Genomic DNA, 23,861 nt, shown 5'->3' with positions numbered 1-23,861 from the left:
TATAATTGGAAAAACTCTCAGCACCTGCATGCCAAGGACATTGTAAACTGAGCCCAAGTTCAGGCAATGAAACGCAGACCCTTCTAACTGTCACCTGTGCTGTAGTATTTCCAAAGACTGTACTCAATAATAAATTTTTCATGTTTGTGCAAAGCGTGTTCTTGCTTGGTAGAGCATTTTCATAGACGCTCAGATGCTTGAACAAATGCTTCCAAAACAACATTATGTTCTTTCAGAATAAGTTAGTGGCTGTACCGCTAAAATAGGTGAATTTATCATGTGTGAACTACACTTCAGTAAAGCTGATAGAGTGGACTACAGGGAGACCTTCCATGGGGTTCCCTGGCCTTTGTGTGGTCTCCTTTGACAGCTAGGTTTTGAGATACAGCTGAGGAGAGGTCAACAGGGTGTCCTGATACGCTGTTGAGTGTGACCCTGGGAAATCACTCCAGCACCCTGAGAATTGGCTCCCAGCACTCTGAGAATTGTGACAAGACTCAGGAGGGTCACCAATGCCAGACATGAGAGGACATTGTGACCCCTGTATCCAAAACATCCTCTGCACCACACTGTCATTGTCTCCCAGCTTCTCTCAACTTTAAGAAGACCAAACAGTTCAAACACACAGAAAATAGATGAAAAGTTGGAGAGTAGGGAAGGAAAAGGGTCAGGGGGAACAACTACGGACCAGCCACACACCTGGGTCAAATCTTTTTTTTTTAGTTTTCGGCGCACCCGGGCCGCACGCATGCCAGGCGAGCGTGCTACCGCTTGAGCCACATCCCCAGCCCCTGGGTCAAATCTTGACACTCTGTTCTATTTACTTCAGACCTCTCTTTTTCTCTCTCCTAAGGAATAAAACATTACAGATAACATTAGATTCTCTATGTGCTTCTTCCTCATCTCATTCCCATTCCTCCCTTCTAAACTTGGTGTCTTTCATTTCCCTTGCAAGTTTCAGTACTTCTACATGCTACCTGACTGTATCATAAAACACAGGCAACATAGTTGCACATGTTTAAAAAGACTTTTTTGAACCACACTGTACCTACTACAACTCGATGTTCCTTTTCCCCTAAGTGTATCTATGTTAAGGTTTGTAACCTTGGTTAAACAATATACCAGGAGCCTTAGTTTTGTTCCCAGTATATAATTCTATTGTATGAATTTATTCATCTGGACTGCCACTGATAAGACACCCAGTTTCTAAATTTTTACTGTTATATGCTGAGTGAAGCCATTCTGTTGTAGATGTGAGCATCTTCAACTTTTTTAGATGTTGCCAAAATGTTGTCTAAAGTCATTGTGCCAATTACATCTCCACCACAGGAGTATGAGGGTCCAGACGTCCCACATCCACCCCCATGCCCCCAAATTGACAAACTTTACTCTTTTCCAGTCTGATGGATGTGAAGTGGTGTAACATGGTTCTTTTCATTTGCATCTCTTACAAGATCAATGAGGTTGAACATCTTTTCTTATTTTTGGCTACTCAGGCCATTGAGACTTCCTCTTTTGTGAATTACCTGTTGGTGCCCTTCACCCAATTAAAAAAAAAAAAAGTTGGACATTTTGTCAGCTCATTAAACTTCCTCCACCTGGAATATCCACCTCCCTATTTCTACATCCTATCTTCTAAATGTCACCTCCATAAAATAACCTCTAAACGACCACAAATGACAATCTACCTTTCTTGTGGCATTGTAATTTCCTGTCTTGTAGTTGTAACAACTTCTCATTTTACAGACAGCTTTGTAGTTTACCAAAGCACCTGCTCCTTCATTATCCTATTTTAACTTTTATCTAGACAATGGCCCTGGGAGATGAGGTAGTATTGTTACCACCTTAGAACAGATAAGGAACCCGTGTCAACAAGGACTAAGTCTCCCAAGACCTTATACTGGCTCAGAAGCAGAGGCGGGCTCAGAGCTGAGACTCCCCCAGTTTCATGTTCGGGTCACTGCACACATCCCTTTTAATTATATACATGTGTTGATGCCACCTGCTTGTTCACTGACTCACTCATGAGACTGTGGGCCTCTTGTCTGCTGTTCCCTCGTAAGCCCCCAGCCCCTAGTTCTAGCTCCACACAGGGAGCATCAGTGAGTACAGAATTCTTGAGAAAGTACAATGTTCACCTTCTGTACACCCACGAGGTGCCCCCAGCTCTGCATGCATAAACTAACTTTCCCAACAACTCTGAAAACAGGTTTACCAGTTGAAGGGACAATCAGGGCTCCACAGCCAGTATAGGCGGAGCTGTTCTATGAACCTCAGAGGGACACACTTCCCCGACAGTCCTAGAGGCAGACCTGGCCAATTCAGAAGCTGATGGAAGTGTCCTACTTGAATCTTTAGTCCTGCCCCAGTTGGACACATGTTCTCTCTGTAGAATGTGGGTAACAAGCACATTCCTACGGGCCCCTTTGGGACTTGCAGACTTACTCTCCAGGACGGGAGACCCAGGCTTCAGCAGAAGGGAGGCAGGTTCTGTGTTGGCCCAAGGAGCCAGAATGGGGTAGTAAGACAGAAGGGCAGCAAGCCCCCCGGAGTGGAAAAAGTGAGGGAGTGCCCCAGAGGACTCGGGATGAAGAAGTGGGTGGGGGCGGAGGCGATAGGCCTGCAGGCTGTACTGACCACACCCCAAAGAGGCAGAGGACAAGGGTGAACATGAGCAGGGAAGGGGCTCTTCGGGGAAGGTGCTGTCCACCGGCCACACCCATGAAGGCGCACACTCCCCCAGCCTCCTGATGGTGTCTGCAGAATGTGATGGCAGCAGGTGAGATGGGCAAGGGGAGCTAATGGCGGGGATGCAGGTGAGGATTTGTTGCCCAGGGTTCTTTCCAGTCCTGCCCCTAAGAGTGAGTCTGGTTGGGGACATGTCTGACTTTTCCCCAGAGGACTGGGTCCTTATCTGTTGCAGCTTTGCCCATTGCCTCAATCTGCTGTCCCGAGACTGTGTTGTCTTTCATTGTGTGTCATTTTATTACAGGTCCCATTTGTGTATGCGGCATGTGCCATTGTATCTGTGATCGTGTCTGTGCACGTGTGTGCGCAGTTTGCTGTGTCTGCCTTCTCACTGTGCTGAGGCTGGGTGCCTGCTAGGCTTGCCTCACGTGCACGTTCTTCTGGGTCTAGGCTGGGCCCTGCACCTCTCCTGTGTGTCTGTGTCTATGCACCGAGTGTACAGTAATCCGCTTCACTGTGTGTGTCGTGTAAACGGTGAGCTGGCTGGGCTGTGCACTGCTGCGGGTCTGTCTGGGCGAATCTCTGGGCTGTAAAGTGCAAGGTGCTGGGCGACCGGTTCGGGTTGTTCTGGGGCTGAGCTCCACCCGGCGTCCGCGCTGCCTGCCGCGTGTCTCCTAAGCTGCGCGCCGGCTCTGAGCCCGGAGCGGTGTTTCCTGCACTGGGAGCCGGCTGCGCCCCGCGCGGCTCCTGGGGTGTGCGGCGGGTGACCCGCCTCCGCCGTGGGACCGAGTCCGGAGCGGGCTCTGCGCGTCTGCGCCCGCGCGGGCGGCGGCCCGGGGGCGGGGGCGGGGGCGGGCGGCGCTGCGGGGCCCCGCGGCCGCGGGCTCCAATAGCGAGGCCCGCGCGGCCACTGCTAATTACATAAGCGGGACGTCAATAATTCGCGGGAAAACGCGAAAAAGATGGCGCCCCGCGCCCGGGGGGCCCCTTCCTGAGCGCCCGGGCCCCTCCCTCCCCCGCCTCCCCTCCTCCCCGCGGCGCCCCCGCCCCGCCCCGCCCCCGCCGAGACCCCGACCCCGGCCCCACGGGCGGACACTCGGCCAGGCAGCCGCGGGCCGAGCGCAGCCGCCTCCGCCGCCGATGCGCCTGGTGGCCAGACTCCAAGTGGGACCGGCGGACACGCAGCCTCCCGGTAAGTTCGGGCAGCCGGCCCCGGCCGGGGACTCCCCGCGACTCGCTCCTCTCCCTGCCCACGTCCCTCTCTTTCCGAAACCTCTCTGAACTTTGGCGGGTCGAACGCCCTCAGGGGGTTGGAGTCCCGCGGAGCCGCGCAACTGGGGGATGGGATAGGGAGTGAGTGGAGCTCGCAGGGCAGCGGGAAGCCCATCCAGGTCTCGGAGCCGTGGGGGGCGTGGGTGACAGGTCGCTGTTCCTTGTCCCCAAACTTCTCCTTTCCTGTTAGTGAGGGTGGAGGGAGGACCGACAGGGCATTTGGGATTTTGCTCACGTCCGAAGTCAGGTTGCGGCGGGTGGGGACGGGGGAGGTTTGGCGTCGGAGCCAAGGAGGAGAGGAGCTCTCGCGCCCGAAGGGGGCACTTCTGCAAGTTTCCCCTCCTGAACACCCTTTTAAAAAAGCCAACGGCCGCCCTGGGAGAGGCCCCGGCGCATGAATCATCCTCGCTTCCTGCCCCCGCCCGGCCCCGCGCTCCGGGTGCCGCGGATTTGAACTGGACGCCGACGGGAACCCGCAAACAGGCATTTCTTTGCAGATGGGTTTGAATCAGCCAATCACAGACCGCGGGGGCCCACTCCGGGAGGATGGAGGCGGGGGTGGGGGCCGCCACCCGGGGGCCCCCGCCGGGTCGGGAGGGGGGCGCGGCCACCGGGCCAGCTCCCAAAGGCGCAGCGGGGAGGAAGTGTCAGTTTGTGAACCTGCTGCGGCCTGGCCCTGGCCGGCCACAAGCCAAGCTGGCGGGGACCTCGCAGCGCCCGGGGAGCCAGGTGGCAGGGAGAAGGCAGGGGTTCCGATGGCACCCTCGGCCCCGGTGCCTGTGTGCTCTGCCCTGAAAAAAAAAAAGAGGAACAGGCGCCGTGAATGGGGACGTGGCCACCCACCTCTGGGAAGCCAAGACCCCTGCAGTGCCCTTCCTGTCCCAGGGCTCCTCACATCACACACATGTATTTACTTTCACACACTTACGTGCACACTACAACGACATTATGGTACCAGTCTCACCGGAGTACATACACACACACACACACACACGCACATGGAAACTGGCACCGGACTCATCCTTGTCAGCCGAGAGTCATGACACCAGCTGCCTAGCAGTCGCAGGGGGAGGGGACCAGAGTAGGAGGTGCAGGGAACAGGCAAGGCTGTGTGTGGCTGTGGTGGGGAGTGTATGGAGGGGCATGGAGCCAGGGGAGGCTGGAGAGGGGAGGAGGGGGCAGTGAACACCAGTGAAGGCATTAGGGAGTCACAAGTTTTCTGGAAAAGTCTAGTGGAGAGGCAGGAAAGCAGGAGTGGGGACTCTTGGTGGTGCCATTGCCCATCCTGTGTGCCTAGCATAGGTGAGCCCCAGGCTCAGGTAACAGGTATCCAAAGGGTGATGAATGGCTCAAGAAAAGACCAGGCTTGAACTCAGACCAGGACAGAAGGATGGAAAAGAGAGCATAGATGCTAGAATTCATTGTGCCCAAAGTAGACCATGACCTGTGACAGTTCCTTGGTTTGGGGGCTTCTGGGTGGCCATGGTAGCACCATTAGCAGACAGAAAGAAGGCAAAGGGTAACAGCATGGTGATAGGCTGACACGGGGGTGACTTAACTCTTGGAGCGAAGGTACAACAAGGGTAAAAGCACTGGCAGGTTTAAATCTCACAGAATTGGTTTCCATTAAATCAGTCCATAATTGAGAACAGAAAAGCAGATTATAAGAGACATAGATGGCCAAGTCACAAGCGACCCATGAGTTTTCCTTCCTAGTTGTTTTCTCTGGATGGATCTCAAGGTAGACTTGGGAGGGGGTGTGTGTGAAAACTTCCCAGGTGCTCCCTTGGAAAAGGTCCTGGACCTGGAGAACATGGAGTACTTTTGCTTAAGGGATAATAAATGCCTTGCCTCCTAGGTCAGAGAGTGCAGGTCAGGCTCATTGGGGCTTTGCTCTGTGTTAATTGAGAGACTCATTTTCTTTTAAAACAGCATGGTATAGGCAAGTGAGCAGGACTTAGAATCAGCTCACTTGATTATAAACCAGAGTTCTGCCTCTGGCCATCACCCACTTCTTGTCACAATTCAGTTCCCTAACTGCAAAATGGGAGTAATAATGTCTCCCACCGTAGCTTCATCATGAGGATTCAGTGAGATCATAAACATGTCTGACACTTAAAGACTCCCCATACCAGACTCTTCCTTCCCCTGATGGGATTTGGGGAGCAGGGAAGCAAGAAGTAAAACTCAGTTCTCTCTGTTCCCCAGTGTCAGCAGAAGCTGATGGAAAATCGGGCTCTGGATCCAGGGACTCGGGATTCCTATGGTGCCACCAGCCACCTCCCCAACAAGGGCGCCCTGGCTAAGGCCAAGAACAACTTCAAAGACCTGATGTCCAAGCTGACAGAGGGCCAGTACGTGCTGTGCCGTTGGACAGATGGACTGTATTACCTCGGGAAGATCAAGAGGGTAGGCATCTCCTCTCTGGTCCCTATTCTCAGGCTTGGCATCTTTGCTGGTCCTCTGGCCTGACTTTCAGACCAGTGATGGAGGAACAGGAATTGCTGGCAAGTTCCCTTCTTGTCTCCCATGCCCAGAAGCTGAAAAGAGAAAGAGCCAGAGCCTGAGTTTGCAGGTACCTTCCTTGGAACAAACATCAGCCAGAACTTTAGAAAAGTGCTCTGAGTGCCTACAGAGCACACTGAACAAGGCTGGAGAGGAGCAGGGGTGACCCGCTGGCCTGTTCTGCCCTCAGTGTTCCTACCAAGTTGTCCCCCTGTCCCTGACTGTCCAGTTCCAGGGCCTCCAGGAGTTGCCACCCCCGCTCCTCTACTAGCCTAGCTCAGCTTTCTGAAGCCCAAGGAGACAGAAGTGGGAGGACGACTGGGCCCCGTCTGGCTGTCCCCCCAGCTCTTTCTCACATTGCTCCCCTCGTGCCTCAGGTCAGCAGTTCTAAGCAAAGCTGCCTTGTGACTTTCGAAGATAATTCCAAGTACTGGGTCCTGTGGAAGGACATACAGCATGGTGAGTATTCCTAAGATTTGGGGTACCCTCCCCTCCCCTGTTCTCCCTCCTCCAACACCATCAGTCCTTCCATCTCTTTTTCCTGGCATCTGCCCTGGTTCATGAACCCCCAAGCCCACCTGAGGTGATGATCAGATTACCAGTTGTGTGACATCTGTGTCCTCCCCTTGAGTGCTCATATTTATAAGGGAGACAAGGCAGATGGGGAAGTGGCTCACAGAGGTACCACGCAGGCTGGGACTAGATCTCAGGCATGTGTTTGTACTTTATCTCCTGCTTTTAAAGCTCTGGCTCTAGTGGACTAGGAATGAGGAGGAGGCCAAGCAATCAGAATTGTCACCTGTAGGTTTAATCAGTGCCCCAAATCTGCATGTGAAGAAAACTAGTGGAGGCAGCTCTAGCCCTGGGGCGAGGAGTCAGGAACCATGAAGAGCGCAGAGATGGGCCAGTCAGTGTGAAGGTGGACATGCCTGGGTGGAGCTGGGCCTCTTCCTGTCCCTGACTGCAGAGAGCTGACAGTGTCTTATGGAGATGGCAGATTAGGCATTCTGCTGCCATTCTCCCTTCCACATGACCCATGTCCGTGGTCAGTCACAACACTCAGATTTGGGGGAGGGGGCAGTACTGGTGATTGAACTCGGGGGCACTCAACCACTGAGCCACCTCCCCAGCCCTATTTTGTATTTTATTTAGAGACAGGGTCTCACTGAGTTGTTTAGCGCCTGGCTTTTGCTGAGGCTGACTTTGAACTCTTGATCTTCCTGCTTCAGCCTCCTGAGATGCTGGGATTACAGGCGTGGGCCACCATGCCCAGCTGCTTATAGATTTTTAACATGGAACTCCCATCAGCTACCACCCATCAGAGTTGTCGCAAGAGAAGAAATCTATTTGCTATTTATGCTTAAAAGGAGAATGGGGGGCAAAGGAGGTTTTGTTGGTCATATGGACTTTGAACCAAGTTCTAATTCTGCCATTACTAGATGCATAGCCTTGGGTTGTTAAGTCTGGTTTTCTTCATCTGAAAGAAGGAGAGTGAAGTCTTGGCTTCATAGGGTGGTCAGGAAGATTAAGTGAGATAGCCATGTAAAAAGCTATTGAGTCACAGGGAAGCAGTTTCAAAGAATATACGGTAACAAAGAATTTATAGTAACACTATAAAAGACGATTTAAATAGCCCTTTTCTGCAAGAAATTGTGGCCAAGACAGACTGAGACCTTTTCCCAGCCCCTCTTACCCTAGAATTACTATATAAAGATCCAAAGCCATGAAGATCTCCTCTCCTATTACCCTTTTACTGAAAGTGTAAGGAGTCAGCTAGAGAAGATGGTTAGTTTTAGCAGGGTTTGCATAGAAGGCTTACTGTGTGCCGGACACCATGGAGGTACCATCGTGCTCTCCTAGAACAGCTTGTCTCCCCAGCCGGAAGACTGTTCCTCCCAGGCAGAATGGTGGCCCCCTGGTGTTGCTGGACATGCTAAGCTATGATCCATCTCATTGCTTCATTAAGCCAGTGAGGACTTACTGAGACTCACTGTAGGTACCACACTCCTGGGGCATATTCAGGAAGAAACAGGTCCCTGCTTGACCATTTATTCAACAAACATGTCTTAAACACCTGTATGTATCCCATATGAGGTCCTGGGGATACCAAAATGAAATGACACCATTTCTACTATAACAAAAAAATGACACTGGGTGGTGGCACATGCCTATAATCCCATCAGCTCAGGAGACTGAGGCAGGAGGATCTCAGTTTCAAAGCCTCAACAACTTAATGAAGCTGTGAGCAACCTAGTAAGACCCTGTCTCAAAATAAAAAATAAAAGGTCTGGGAATGTGGCTCAGTAGTAAAAGGCTCCGGGTTCAATCCTGGTACAAAAATAAAACAAAACAAAACACCAAACCCTCAGATGATTGGAGAAATGAGACAGAAACACACATCAATATGTATTTAATGTATCCGTTCAAGCATTTCAGTTGTTAAAATGTAAAGAAAACAATAGAGAGGGAATCAATAGATGAAAAACAATTCTAAAATCCTATTAACTGGTCACCATGTATAAACTTTTTTGGATCTTGATTCAAAAGCAAAAAACAAATTGAGAATCATGACAACATTTTTTAAAAAACATTTTAGTTGTAAGAGGACAGAATACCTTTATTTTATTTATTTATGTGGTGCTGAGGATTGAACCCAGGACGTCAGATATGGTAGGCAAGCACTCTACCACTAAGCCACAACCCCAGCCCTGAGAATCATGACAACATTTTTATTGAGAGACAGTTGGGAATATGAACACTAACTGAATTTGTTGATATTAAGGCTCTGTGGCGATTTTTTTTGTTTTGTTTTGTTTTGTTTATGCTGGGAAGGACCTTATGCATGCTAGGCAAACCCAGGACCTTATGCATGCTAGGCAAACACTCTACCCCAGAGCTATGTCCCAACCCAGTAGTGACGATTTAAAAAAAAAAAAAAAAAAAGAAATCCTGATATTTCAGAGATACAACTGAAGTATTTATGGAAAAATGATTTGGTATCTGGATCTCAATTCAAAATAATGACAAGAGGGAGAAGTGGGTGGGAACCTAGTCAAAATAAGATTAGCTCTGAGTTCATGATTATTTATGAGAACATGGAGTTATAGTGTAACATACCATTATTATCCCATAATAATTTTTTTAAATGTTATTTAGCATAAAAATGTCAACCAAACAAGTTGAATTAGAAGAGAGCATGCTGTGGTCAAAAGAACAAAAGATTTGTTGAATAGCCATCAATTTGAATCCCACTTTTTATTAGCTTAGCAAGGAACTTAATCTCTTAAGCCTCAGTTTCCCCATCTTTAGAATGGGGTATTGGTAATACCCCATTGGACAGATGCAGTGGGGTGGCTTGGAGGCCTGGTGCTAGGTCCAGTGTGCACCAGAAAACCAGGACCTGGACTCTGATTTTAACTCTTCTAATTGCTGTGAGCCAGTTGTGACCTGGAAGGCCCTCTTTTTCAGCCGGTGTTCCAGGGGAGGAGCCCAAGTGTAACATCTGCCTGGGGAAGACCTCAGGACCCCTGAATGAGATCCTCATCTGTGGAAAGTGTGGCCTGGGTGAGTGGGGTGAGCAGGCATTAAAAAGCCCCCATCCTGTGAGTCTACCCCTGCATTGGCCTGACGGACACTCTTCCCCACTGCTGGGACCCCTGGTGGCTCCCTGTTTCTCTTGAGCTCCAGGATGAAAGGGGGCCAGTCTCTGTGAATGAGGGCCCAGGGAGGTGACCTTGGGGAGGTTGAGAAAATACAATGGAACATGCAGTTTGGTACCCACCTAGGTAGCGAGGAAGAGTGGGAAAGAACCGGTACAGGTGCTGAAGCCAGGCCTTGGTGCCTCCCCCTCTGGCCAGTGCTTTCTTTTTGTCCCCAGCCTGGATGCCAACTTGGCTGCCTGGGTGGGCATCACCAGCCAGCCCCCTAGCAGCTGGCAGGCAGAGCTCCCAGGGCTCTCCGCCACCTTCTCAGCCTTGCTGCCTTTGAGCTTCCTGGCCTTGAGCCACTGCTTTGTCCTGGGTACTCACTACCCCCTCCTCTGTCGTAGGTTACCACCAGCAGTGCCACATTCCCATAGCAGGCAGTGCTGACAGGCCCCTGCTCACACCCTGGTTCTGTCGACGCTGCATCTTTGCTTTGGCCGTTCGGGTGAGCCTCTGTCTTTGTCAGACCCTGCCTCTCCCTCCTTCAGTCCAGCAGCCCAGAGGACCCCTGGGCCCAGGCCGGACTCCCCATACCAGACTCTGAGCTCCAAGCAGAAGGACCCTACTTGGGCTTCAGAGATAGATGGTATCTCTGCCACTTAGGAGCTGTATGTCCTTGATCAAATTCCAGATCCTTACTGAGCCTCAGTTTCCCCAGTTGTAAAATAGACACGGTTTGGTGTTAGGAGTAGCAGGTCCCTGATAGATGATGCTTTGCTATTAAAAGAGAAAATCCCTGTAAATTCTTATGCTAATACATGTAGGTCATTATGACCTGTATTGTGCTTATTGCCTTTAATATTATTAATGAAGATCCTTCTGGGATAGAGATGGCTTGAGGATTGGTGAAGGAAAGTTCCTTGCCTTCCTGTCTTGGAACTTCTGAGGGTTCCCCCAAACCCTGGGCAGTATTTCCCTTGATAGTCGTGTAATGACGTGTGGCCCAACCAGTACAGCAGGTGAGTGGGGCCCTCGTCTTCCCCCAGAAAGGTGGCGCGTTGAAGAAGGGCGCCATCGCCAGGACGTTGCAGGCAGTGAAGATGGTGCTGTCCTACCAACCTGAGGAGCTCGAGTGGGACTCGCCACACCGCACCAATCAGCAGCAATGCTACTGCTACTGCGGCGGGCCCGGAGAGTAAGGCCACCGGGACAGGGCCGCCGGGGAGACGGCCGGCTGACTGCCGGCTGGGGCCTGACGGGGAGGGCTGGGAGTGTGAGCCTCGAGGGGCGGGGCTGCGGGCCCGAAGTGTCAGCCTCGGGCCGGGGCCTCAGGGGGCGGGGCTTCGGGAGGCGGGTCCGAAGTGTCAGCCTCGGGGGCGGGGCCTCCGGGGGCGGGGCCGTGGGAAGCGGGCCCAACTTGTCAGCCTCGGGGGCGGGGCCACGGGAGTCGGGGCCGAAGTGTCAGCCTCGGGCGCGGGGCCTCAGGGGGTGGGGCCGCGGGAGTCCGGGCCGAAGTGTCAGCCTCCGGCGCGGGGCCTCAGCGGGCGGGGCTTCGGGAGGTGGGCCCGTTGTGTCAGACTCGGGGGCGGGGCCGCAGGAGGAGGGCCCGAAGTGTCAGCCCCCGGAGTCCAACCCAGAGTGTCAGCCGCGGGGGCGGGGCCGCGGGGGCAGGCCCGGAGTGTGAGCCGCGCTGTGTGGGAGTGGGAGCGGGGTCCCCAGGGAGGCAGGATAGGTCGGGGTGCATTCTGCGACAGGGGTGAGTCAGGAGAGTCGCCAAGGGGCCTCCAGGAGCCCCTGAAGGTAAGGTTTCGGAGTGGGGTGCAAGGGGGCAGGACTTCAAGATGAGAACCTGAAGATTGGGCCTCTAGGTGGCGTCTGACACTTTCCGGCAGATGGGGGATCCGGGACGGGGGTGACAGGGGTGTTCGCTTGGAACCTGGAGGAAAGGAGGAAGTGTAAAAGAATAACTAAGAGCCTAGGCCTGATACTCGTTCAAGATCCTCCCCGGACGTCCAAATCCAGGCTCTGTCCCTGTGCAACCCCCAAGCTTCAGTTTGCTTACTGTTTTCACCATGTGGAAGTTGTGCACGATGTTAATTAGATAATTCCCGTAAAGGCATACACAGGTCTTGGTACTTGGCAAGCATTTTAAAAAAAGTGAGGTGGGCTGAAGTTGTGGCTCAGGGGTAGAGCGCTCGCCTAGCATGTTCAAGGCCCTGGGTTTGATCCTCAGCACCACATAAAAATAAATAAAGATATTGGGTCCAACTAAAAAATAAATATTAAAAAAAAGTGAGGTACTGGTGATGGTGCCATTACTGCATGGAAATTATGATTACTTATTCATCGTCAGAGCCAATGAAACAAGTGAGATACAAAGATTCTTTTCCCTAGAGAAGTGCAAGCAGAGCTGGCCTGATGCTAGGGATGGTGCAGAGGGCATTCTTGTCTTACTGTGCCAGTGTCTGATTGACTCTTCCTGGTTCCCCTTATAGCCATGGTTAGTTGATCCTGCTCCTTTGCACTGACTGCCCCAGGCATTGTGAAAGGAACCTCAGACTTAAGAGGTTGGGTTTCTGCCTCAGGAAACAGTCTGCAGGGCCCTCTGATGTCCTTAATCTCATACCCCATCCGATACAAGAACTAGAGGTCTGAAGACTGTGGTTAGAGCCCATTTGGGAACTCAGGCAAATCATTTGAACTACTTTAAAACTCTCTAAATGGCTTAGTTACCTTAATTACCTATAGATCCTGGGTTGTTGAGCAGCCTAACAATAGAAGATTGAGAAATGTTTACAGAAACCTTTATGGCTTTAAGGCAGTGTGTTTCAGTGTTTAATGGGTGATTGCTAAGGATGCATCTCCTGGAGGCTTCCCCAAAGATTGCAATGATCTGAAGTGGACCAAGGAACCTGCAGGTTATCCTGGACCACACCTGACAAAGTGCAGAATGTTGGCTGTTAAGGGAATATCTTTTTGGCCTTCATTCACAATCAGATACTAATTGTTGAATAGCCCTAATGCAGTAGTTACAGTACCAGGTGAGAAACAATAGGCCTGCCCCCATGTAGCTTTACAGGAACCATTATTCTTCCATGAGTTTCTCAGGATGTCTGTGATGTTTGGGGAACGAACACAGGCCAGAGGTGGGGGCTCTGATATGGCATGGCAGGAGGAACACGGGCTTTGACATTGAGGAAACCAGGATTTGAGTCACCATCTTCCATGTTCTGAGTGACCTTGAGCAAGCCATTTATCCTCTAACTCATCTGTAATATGGGGGCATATTCATCTCGGCCAGATGGTAAGGTCCAACGAAGTGGCATACGCCTGGCTCCCAGAACCTCCAGGCACAGTCTGAGTGCTTAGTTTCTGGGAGTTCCCTTCCTTCTCTTTGGGTGGAGGGCACAGCCGCTGTGCCTCATGCCTAATTGTGAACGTGGCTGACGGTGTTTCATCTTCCTCTCCAGATGGTATCTGCGGATGCTGCAGTGTTATCGATGCAGGCAGTGGTTCCACGAGGCCTGCACACAATGCCTCAATGAGCCTATGATGTTTGGAGACAGGTAAGTTAGTGCTATTTTGGTCCAGCTGGGCCTTCAGAGTGGCAGCTCCTTAGGATTGCCTGCTAGGCCCATACAGGGGGTCTATGATAGCATGTACCCATCCACAGGAGGCCACTCAGGGTAAAGGAGACACAGCTATGCTGTGCTGCATTTCTAATTGCCATGGAATTGTGAGCACTTCAGGCACATCTTTACCTTCCCTAAGCACCAGTCTCTTCAAGTGTCTGGGGAGGGAATGGTGACACAGTCCCTGCCCCAGTCCTGCCCAGAGAAGTTGTAGGAACCACCAAAAGAAATGGATGCCTTCTAAGCAATAGGGCTAAGCTAATGGAAGGTGCTACATGTCAAACCAGATATTATGTGTTTTTTGTGTCATTTGTCATTGTGTGTGTATTAGGGGAGGAGGGTAACCATGACAGTCCAGCATAGCTCAGGTCACTCTCTTATGAACCTCAAGGCACTCCAGGGCAGTGGTATTTGGGAAGGGGCCTGAACGTACAGGAGTATTCCTTGATCCTGTCCAGACTTGTCCTTAGCCCTCCAACCCCCCAGAGGCCACCTGTCCCAGGAATGAAAGTCTGACTATGAGGAGGCAGGTGGGGGGAGCTGGCCTAGGGTGGGATGTCAGAGCCCCACCCACCACAAATGCTTTCCCATATTCCTGAAGAATCTTCGTGAACCCACCACAGGTCCCCTTTCCACCCATCCACAGGTTCTACCTGTTCTTCTGCTCGGTGTGTAACCAGGGCCCAGAGTACATCGAGAGGCTGCCCCTGCGATGGTGAGAGGGTGGGGCTTGGTTCAAATTCACCCCTGCCAGCTCCTCCATTATCTCCTCCCTGGGGATTGCCCCGCCCCTTACCTGGCCCCACCCCTTGCCCTCTTGCTCAGGGTGGATGTGGTTCACCTGGCCCTCTACAACCTTGGGGTGCAGAGCAAGAAGAAGTACTTTGACTTTGAGGAGATTCTGGCTTTTGTCAACCACCACTGGGAGCTCCTGCAGCTTGGCAAGGTACTCAGGGCAGTGGGCTGTCAGAGTGGCAGAGACAGAGATGTCTCTATAGGGCTGTGCCTTGAGGACTAGGGTCTTGAGCTCTCACTTTGCATCCTGAGTCCAGGCCTCTGGTCTCTGATTTTGGCAGTGGGCATATGGGGACTCACCAACTCAGCCTCTGGGAGCTGGGGCCCTGGATCAAATCTGGCCAGAGCAGGTTCTCTGCTGAGGTGTCTGGCCCACTTCAGATTTCTTAGCTAAGATGAAAAGTAGAGTAGGCCTGTCCCTGCTCATGCTGTTCTGAACAGTGGGTCACCAGGGGCCTGGGCACCTCTGATCCATGAATTAGTTGAAATAACAAATGTAGACTTTAGAATGTCAGAGCTGGAGAACAGCCTGCCTAAGGTCAGCCACCTGAGCCAAGGCTGGGATCAGGACCTTCCTAGCCACTTCTGGAGTGGGGATGAGCCCCTTTGTCCCTAATGACACTCAGAATCCTTGCTACTACATGCAAGTGAGCCTGCTTCTTTACTGATTGCCCCAAGCTCTTCTTTGATGAGACAAGGATTTTTTTTTAATATTTTTTAGTTGTTAATGGACCTTTATTTCATTTATTTATATGCAGTGCTGAGAATCAAACCCAGTGCCTCAAGCATGCTAGGCAAGCACTGTACCACTGAGCCACAACCCCAGCCCCAATTTTTTTCTTAAGTAGCCTACATGCTTTGCAAAAAGAAAAAAGAAAAAAAAGAAAAAGAAAAAAAATTTTTTTTTGTACCAGGGATTGAATCCAGGGCTGCTTAACTACTGAGCCACATCCTCAGCCCCTGCAAAAAAATTTTTCACATGAAATCTTCATTTATAGTATTGGATAATTTATAAGATATACATATTATAAAGCCTTAAACTGTTTTTTTTTACTCTTTTTCCTGATTTACAAAAAAAAAATCATACTTATTACTGGTAGAAAATTTATAAGTTACCAAGAAACATAAGGAAGTGTACTTTTTAAAAAATCCACATTCGCATATCACACTACCCAGAAATAACTAGAAATAATGCATAGGTACATTTCCTTTGAGCCTCTCTTCTATGCTTGTTTTTTTATTTTTACGTGATTTGGATGATACAGTATGTATATATATAATTTATCTTTTTTCAGTTTGTCATAATTTAAATGCTTTCCCATATTCCTGAAGAATCTTCGTAAACATGTTTTTCTTTTTGTCATGAACATTTTTAATGGTGGCATTGGTTTCTACCATAGTTCACTGGTTTCCTTCCTGTTGGGCATGTGGTTTTTTTCCCTCCTCTCCACCATTAGAAACGTGCCATTGGGACCATTTTTGTAAGTGGAGTTTTATTTGAGTCCCGTGTCCTATCTGTACCATATATCCCCTGGGAGAGCATTACTGGGTCAAAGTATGTATCTTTTAAAGATCTTAATAGATTTAGGCCAGGAGTTTTTCTCTCCATTTTCCCCTGAGAGAGGGGAAAGGCTTGTCTGAGATTTCATGGATCAGTGTCCTCACCTGAAGGACTCAAAGGCATCAGGAAGGAGATGGACAGGCAGGGAACAGGGTGGGGCCTCCTAAGATGCCAGGTGCCTGAGTCTGACTGTCTCACTGGCCTGCTCCCCCAGCTCACCAGCACTCCTGTGACGGATCGAGGACCGCATCTCCTCAATGCTCTGAACAGTTACAAAAGCCGGTGCGTGCAGCGTGGGAGGGAGTACTGTGGGCCGCCCCAGCAGGTGGGATCTCAAGCTAAGGGCTCTTCCTACCTGTCTGGGTTTCCCTCTCCTTCTTAACCTATACCCTTCCCATCCTTCATGACCCAGGGAACAAAGGATCCTGGGACCTTCTTTTGCAAAGTTTCTCCTGAGCACCCAGCAGCCTTACTCAGTTTGGGACTGGGCGCAGCTCCATAGGGGGATGTGCTCCTGCTCTCTGAGAGTCCCCCCTGCCTGAGCCAGCTGGGGTTCTGGGTCCCTCAGTGAGGCATCAAGTCAGCATATTCCAGGTGTGTCATAACCTTCTAACCTGTCCCCAGCCAGTGTCTTCCCATTCTGAGTTGAGCACACATAGCTGGCCACCTTCACCACACAGGGGATGCCTGGGCTCCCCGTTCCAGCATTCAAGGACTCTTTTGATCAGGCCCTGCCTGCAAATCTTCTTCCACTGTCTCTTTGATTTTTTGCCTTGGTGCCAGCCCCACTGAGCCCTTGCTCCCCACCCAGGGTTTTTGCTCATCATCTTCCCTCAGCCTAGGATGCTCTTCCTTCCCTTCTATTCATTTGTTCCATCAGCAAGTATTTATCAGCTGCTGCTCTGTCAGGCCCTGTCTAGGTGCTGGGGGAAAAGACAAGTCCCTGCTTCTACAAAAGCTTCCAGATGCCTCTAGAAGGACTCACCTTCACATTCAATAGATTGGGACCCAGGCACAGTCTACTCCTCAGTACAAGGCCTTGTGCCTCCCAGTAGAGAGTCCCCAAGAACAGGCCTGGGTGTGAACTGCCTCTGCAGCTCAGGGCCACGCAGCCAGTGTTAGAAGGAAGGAAGTGCCTGGGGGTGCTTCCAGCTTCTGGGGGAGTTCAGATGACAGCATGGGTTGGAATCAGTGTCTTGACCATGGGAGTCCCACTGTGAGCTGAAGGTGGCCTTGCAGCTGGTGGAGGCAGAGAAGAAAAGGGAGAGGAACAGCAAGAAATCCCACATGTACTGGAGGAAGGATATGGAGGAGCCACAAGCCACATCCTCAGCTAGGACCCACTTAGTCCCTAGGGGCCACTCTGGATTTTAGGTCTGGGTCCAGAGAGGCAGACAACCTTGTTTAATGTCCACCAACACTCCCCAGGAGGATGGACTGAATCTGGGTCTTCTCCCCTGCCCATGCCCAGGTTCCTCTGCGGCAAAGAGATCAAGAAGAAGAAGTGCATCTTCCGCCTGCGCATCCGTGTCCCCCCCAACCCACCGGGGAAGCTGCTGCCTGACAAGGGTCTGGTGCCAAATGAAAACGGCGCCTCCTCTAGCTCCTCTGAGCTGCGTAAGAGAGGAAAGAGCAAGCCTGGGTCAGTGCTTGGGGACCTAGGGGTTAGGGCTGCAGCCCCAGTTGGTTTCTCTGCTCCCAGCTCCCAGGACAATGGGCCATGCCTGGGATCTGAGAGCATGGTGACATTTGTATAAACCAAGAGCCCCCACAGCTAGTCCAGCATAGGTTCCCCGAGAGAGCTAGTCAGTGGCTCCCAGGCTCCTTCTGCAGCCCCCTTATTGCCTCTCAGGAAAAGCCAGATCATAGGCCCCAGCCCTAAGGGGAAGAGAAGGGGAAATTGGGTGTGGACGGCGCCCTTGCCCTCTCGGCTGAGCTGAGCCCCCTCCTGAGTGTTGGGGGCAGGGTACCTGGACACACATGCCCAGAGAGGCACCTTTTCTTTTTCTACCCATGATAACCCTCCTGCATCTCCTGCCCCAAAGCAAGTGCACTCCTCCCCAGACTCCTTCTGAAGGTGCCGCCATCCACCCTCATTCAAGTCCATCCCTGCCCCAGCTACCGGCCCCTGCCCCTGTGCTCCTGAGGCTCCTTCCTCTGGGGCCCCCTCTGGCCCTCAGGCTCTGACTGAGCCACCCTCTCCCTTTTCTGTCTCCACAGTTTGTTGCCTCACGAATTCCAGCAGCAGAAAAGGCGAGTTTATAGAAGAAAAAGATCAAAGTTTTTGCTGGAAGATGCTATTCCCAGTGTTAGTTCCTTGTTTTCTCATCCTCCACTTTCACATGCAGGACCGCCACCAAATTAGGGATTCCTGTGCAGAAAATGAAGTCCCCCAAGCCCAGGGAACTCTCCCATGTCCCATTTCCTATTTAGCAAAACAAGGAAAAGTTAGGTGCTCCAGTACCTCTCCCTTGCCTCCCCAAGTTCTCCCAGGAACCCAGGGGCAGTAGTATCCTTGTCCCCTTTGTCAAGTGGGGAAACAAAGACAGGGTTGAGCAATAACTTTCCTGAGGTCACACATCAGCCTGGAACCAGGGCTCCAGGGCATTTGTTTTTCTTTGGCACCCTCACCGAAGCCCTCTCTGTGGGCAGTGATACTAACAATGCCTCATCTCCCCAGCACTTTACAGTTTACAGGCATTACTTAGTGCCTTTGATAGCCATTATTTAATTTTCTGGGCATCCTGACACCTTTTAAGAGGGAAACAGGGCAGGGTTTCTTGCCCCCATTTTGCAGTTGAGGTGACTAAGGCCAGAGGGGTCAGCATTATCCAGCTGGCTGGAGACAAAGCCAGGACTAGAATCAGGGTAACTTGGCTCTCTGGTCAGGACTTGGAATAAAGAGGAAGTGGCAGGCCTTACCCTAGGGAGGCCCAGCACTTGGCAGCTCTGGCTGGTGTGGCCCTCAGCTGGGGCAAAAGGTGCTTGGGGAAGGCGGATTTGATACCCGCTGACTGACCCATCCTCTCTTTTTCCTCTGTGTCCACAGAGTGACTTCACCTCGGCCTGGAGCACCAACCACCACCTGGCTAGCATATTTGACTTCACGCTGGATGAAATTCAGAGTTTAAAAAGGTATCAGTGAGGGGCCCAGCAGAAAGGTCTGCTCCGGAGGCTGGGACGGAAAAGGTGTGGAGGCTCCCTGCATCCGCACAGCCAGGCAGGAGGCTCTGGAAGGGGGAAGGGCAGAAAGTATTCTGAGGGAGGAGTGGGTACTTCTGAAACCCCAGGTTAAAGGGTCCCTGTGGCATGGGGCTGCCTGGAGGGCCTTTACCAGCTTTCAGCATGGCACCCCCATGGCACTGAGGCTGCCTCGCTGTGCCCCTCGCTCCCCAGCCTCTTCCTGCCCGCCACCTTACACCAATTTCTGTGGTTATCCCACACTGTGGTTTAACACCTCCTTGCCTTCACTCATGCTGCCCCCTCTGCCTGGGAGGCCCTTTGCCCTGCCCACCCCATCCCATCTGAAAACCCAGGACCTGGCTCCTTCCAAGGAGCCTACACAGATCCTCCCAGGCTGTGTTGGATACCTTTCTGTGTGTGCTTGGGTACACTCAAGGGGAGGGTCTACATCTTTTGTCATCTGATTTCCAAAATCACTAGAAGTCATTCAGTGTTTACCTAAAGCCATGGAGGAAAGAGTCGGGGATTGAGACAGGCTGAGCTCCAGACCCTGTTTACCAGTACTATGTGGCATCAGCTAAATTTCTTAACCTCTTTGAACCTCCTGATGTTTTCTTTCAACAAGATACTGAAAATGGAAACACTGACCTGTAAAGTCGCACAAGTGCCTCACGGTTCATTAAGTATCATTATCTGTGCTTCTGTCACATTTATTTATAAGCCTAGTGGAGGGGAAGGTGGTCAGGGAAGGCTCTCCTGCCTCCTGGACTTTGAAGGGGGATAGGCGGGAAATTGGCAGGTGTGGTGGTGGGAAGCTCAGCAATGGAAAGATGGGCCTCCACTGGGAATGAAGGATGCATGGCAGAGAGGCAGAGAAAAGCTGGAGAGATCCCAGGGGCCCCCAGGAGCCAGGTCAGCAGGACTTTGCTCGGCTGGACAATGGCAGGCTCACCCTTGCCCCTTCTCTCAGTGCCAGCTCAGGCCAGACCTTTTTCTCAGACGTGGACTCCACGGACGCTGCCAGCACCTCGGGCTCTGCATCTACCAGCCTCTCCTATGACTCCAGGTGAGCTCCCAGAGGTCAGCCCTGACCTCAAGCTTCACAAGAACCGTTGTTCTTCCCAGGCTGCCACCTCCCACTTCTACTTTTGTGGGGCTCAATTTGCATACCTGAGCCCCGGGCTGGAGGACCTGGCCTTCTGCAATTCTAAGAGTCTGGCCCTGGGACCCTCTAGTTCCGAGTCCCTGGGGTTCAGGTGGGATAAGGACAGGCATCCAGGATGCTGGGGCCACATCCCTTTGGAATGCTCTTCACCTGCTGCAGAACAATGTGACATCTCTGGCTGGCTGGTTCCAATCTGGGGTTGTCTTTTATTAGGGGTTCTTGGCCTCTGTGTGCTGTGATTTTGCAGGCCCGTGCTTCTCAGGCTGTGGGGTCCCTAACCCTGGTTTCTGGCTGAGTTCCAGGGCCTCTAAGGGAAGACCATGTGTAGGGAAGCCTGGTAGAGGGAGGATGGCATCCTGTGGACTGCAGGGTCTGGTGGAGGACAAATTCCAGGGGGCCCAAGCTGAAGGGCTGGCCTGCTTGGCAAGAGCCGGTGGTCAGCAGGGAGGGTGGTCTGCAAAGCAGAAGGATTTCTTCTGGACTCAGACTCCTTTATTTTAGGACATGTGAAGCCCTTGCAAAAGTAGAATTAAAAGCATAACGCTTGTAGACCTGTGTCCTGAAGTCTTAGTTTGCAGAAGTCTCTCATGTGTCTTTTTCTAATGTTGCCTCTGGTTTTTTGTTTGTTGGTTGGTTGGTTCTGGGGATGGAACCCAGGACCTCACACAAGCTAGGCAAGTGCTCTACCACTGAGCTACACCCAGCCCTATATTTTGTTTCTTCCTGTTTCTTTCGTTTTCACTAGTGCTTTGGGTCTTGGCTTCCATTTCTAAGCATCTGTGGATGTGAATCTGATCTTGTGTCCCTTCTCTAACACATCTGCCTGTGTAGTACAAGGTCTGTCCTTCAGTCCTTGACCCTGTCCTCATCCCTATTTGGCTCAGCTAGCTCCACATGTGTGCAGCGTACACAAGGCCTCTATGCTGCATGACCTCAGGGGGCACAGAGAACAGTTGTCTGTACTCTAGCAGTTCTGGTTCTGGCACCCAAAGAGCCCGGGCTTTAGAGCTGGACAGACCCAGGTTGGAACCCTGGCTCTGCCACTCCCCAGCTGGCTGCTTCTCCCCTGGAGCTTCAGTTTCCCTCTTATGGGGTTACTGTAAGGACCCGTGAGATAATCCATGCCCCGGGCCAGGCACAGTGCCTGGTTCCCAGGAGACTGCTGCGAGCAAGGGATTTGTCACGGTCATCCCATCTCATTCCCATCATCTTCCTCTCTCCACTCCTGCTGTAGACGGACAGTAGGCAGCCGCAAGAGGAAGCTGGCGGCCAAGGCATATATGCCGCTGCGGGCCAAGCGGCGGGCGGCTGAGCTGGGTGGACGCTGCCCCTCAGACAGCAGTGCGGAGGGGACTTTGGGCCCCGAGCGGCCAGACGAAGGCATCGATAGCCACACATTTGAGAGCATCAGTGAAGACGACTCATCCTTGTCACACCTCAAGTCATCTATCACCACCTACTTTGGAGCAGCAGGGCGGTTGGCCTGTGGGGAGAAGTACCAGGTGTTGGCTCGGAGGGTCACACCAGAGGGCAAGGTTCAGTACCTGGTGGAATGGGAAGGGACCACCCCTTACTGACTACCCCTCGGGGGCTGCAGGGAGCCCTGAAAACCAGAGGGACAGCCGAGGGCACAGGTTTCCCTGTTTCCTCCAGGCTGGGTGGGGGAGGAAGCAGCACAGTGGCAAGGGCCTGGAGAGGCCTTGCCCAGCTGCCCAGCAGGCCAACCTGAGCCTGCACCACTGCTGTGCCAGCTCTGCTCTGCTCTGCTCTTGGTCCATGGCCTCCCTAAGGTCCCACTGGCTCTTTTTTAGTGTCTTCACACTCCACACCCCTCACACTGTTTATTGGTTCTTCCTGAGTTTGTGTCCACCCCTATCCCACCCCCCACCCGGCTCTGTGACTCTAACTCCTGAGGCCCAAATCTTTCTGTCCCCATTACTTTGTCCCTTCACCTCTCACTGCTTTCTGGTGTGTGTTCACACATCCTCCATGTGCACATCTGTCCCTCCACTGGATATCCTTTACATCTGACCCATGGGGGCTGCTCCTCCCTAGGACCACATTGAGATCGGGAACCTCTGAAGGAGAACAGGCCAGCGGGGGCTTCTCTCCCCCGCCCCCTTTTCCTTCCACTTCTACCCCTGGAAAGGGGGTGGTGTGAAAGGACTCTGGGAAAGTCTGTGTGGCAGAGATGCTGGGATTCAGCACCTAGAGAGCAAAGAACCGGGTCTCCGCAGCAGAAGGCACTAGCCTCTGGGCCCCCTTATTAAGGCTGAGTGTGAAGGCTGCTGGCCTCAGTTCTGAAGGTCCAAGAAGTTTGTCTGTGCCAAGCCTCACACCACTTAGCTGCCACAGAGCTGGGCCTCGCCTTCCTAGAATGGAGACATCCACGAAAACCAGGGAGACTGGGGGAAGCAGTGGAAAGGGAGCCACCACCCACAGCCAAACCACACCCATGCTCTTGCCCAGAAGCTTCCATGTGTGTGCTTTTACACACCAGGCTCACACATCTCCCAGCATCCACACACAGCCACATGGCCTGTCGGGGCAGCCTGGCTCCTTCTTTTGGCTTCCTCTTTGTCCCTTCCAGGGGCACAGGCTGCAGGTGAATGTGAAGGTCCAGCTCCTGCCCACTTCCTCCAACATATGGACTAGCTTTGGCCCCATGAGGTCAAAGCACAGAAGGCTCCTACTCTCCCCCAGCTCCCCAGCCCTGCTCTAAAATTGATCGCCACTTTTGGAGTTAGGTCGGGATTTTTCAATGGCCTGTTTCATTAAGCCCCCTCAAAGGGATGTGTTTGTCATTTGGGCTTGAAATAGAATTCTTAGAACAGACATTCAGATTCAGCCCCACCTGGAGGGAAACCAAAATTGAGAGGGGGGCCAGGACCCCTCATTTTTGCTGCTTCCAGAGATATTAGAAACTGACTCACTTGATTGGAAATGGGAAGAAGTGCCTTGACTGATGGGGTTGGGCACCAGGTTGGGACCAGCCTTGGCTGGATTTGCAGGTCATCAGCTGGAAGGCGAAGATGGGAAGAATGAGGCAGCAGGCCCAAGGAGCCAGATTTCCCGAGATTATGCCAAACTCCTCCCCACCATGAGCACTCTGCCCTGGGATAGGCTAGATGGCCCTGCCTTAAACCTCAGCTCCTATAGTGCCTTTCAAAGGAACTTCACCTCAGCCCCTGCGCATAGCCTGCCCACTTCCCTCTCTTTCCCCTACATGGCCCAGGCAGGGACAAGCAGGTTCTGGGCCCAGTTCTTAGCCCCACAGCTGCTGCCACTGAGGCACCCAGGGAAGGGGAGTTGAGAAGCCAGCCCCAGCCCAGTAGGGGTGTGGGACCTGGGATTCAAACTGGCTTCCTGCCGGCCTCAGCACAGCAACCTCGAGGTCTGACTTCCAGGTTCTGAGA

General features: G+C 52.2%; 2 protein-coding genes across 4 annotated transcripts in view; one reads left to right on the top strand and one right to left on the bottom strand.

Moving 5' to 3' along the window:
* Nucleotides 1–3,795: 3,795 nt before the first annotated feature.
* Nucleotides 3,796–22,026, top strand: Phf19 (PHD finger protein 19). The gene is made up of 15 exons (XM_026408636.2): nt 3,796–3,880; nt 6,169–6,369; nt 6,843–6,924; nt 9,934–10,029; nt 10,514–10,614; nt 11,156–11,304; nt 13,580–13,675; nt 14,388–14,456; nt 14,567–14,687; nt 16,312–16,379; nt 17,569–17,739; nt 18,318–18,405; nt 19,147–19,232; nt 20,251–20,346; nt 21,680–22,026. Exons 2-15 carry the CDS (start codon nt 6,184–6,186, stop codon nt 22,020–22,022), a joined length of 1,752 nt encoding a protein of 583 aa, XP_026264421.1. The 5' UTR covers nt 3,796–3,880; nt 6,169–6,183; the 3' UTR covers nt 22,023–22,026.
* Nucleotides 12,932–23,861, bottom strand: part of LOC113196643 (protein CutA homolog) — a 32,396-nt gene continuing 21,466 nt past the window's right edge. For 2 of the 3 annotated variants that reach the window (XR_003302577.2, XR_013343446.1), the window contains 3 exons: nt 17,083–17,336; nt 15,448–15,496; nt 12,932–13,656 (listed from right to left, as the gene is read on the bottom strand). The gene's annotated coding sequence lies outside the window, so the exon portion shown is untranslated. The remainder of the gene's footprint in view (nt 13,657–15,447; nt 15,497–17,082; nt 17,337–23,861) is intronic. The other variant, XR_003302581.2, reaches the window with a different exon arrangement.

Source organism: Urocitellus parryii, chromosome 4 (assembly GCF_045843805.1).
Source record: "Urocitellus parryii isolate mUroPar1 chromosome 4, mUroPar1.hap1, whole genome shotgun sequence".
NCBI lineage: Eukaryota > Metazoa > Chordata > Mammalia > Rodentia > Sciuridae > Urocitellus > Urocitellus parryii.
The sequence above is the reverse complement of the archived record's forward strand: the minus strand, read 5'-3'. Positions and strand labels throughout refer to the sequence as shown.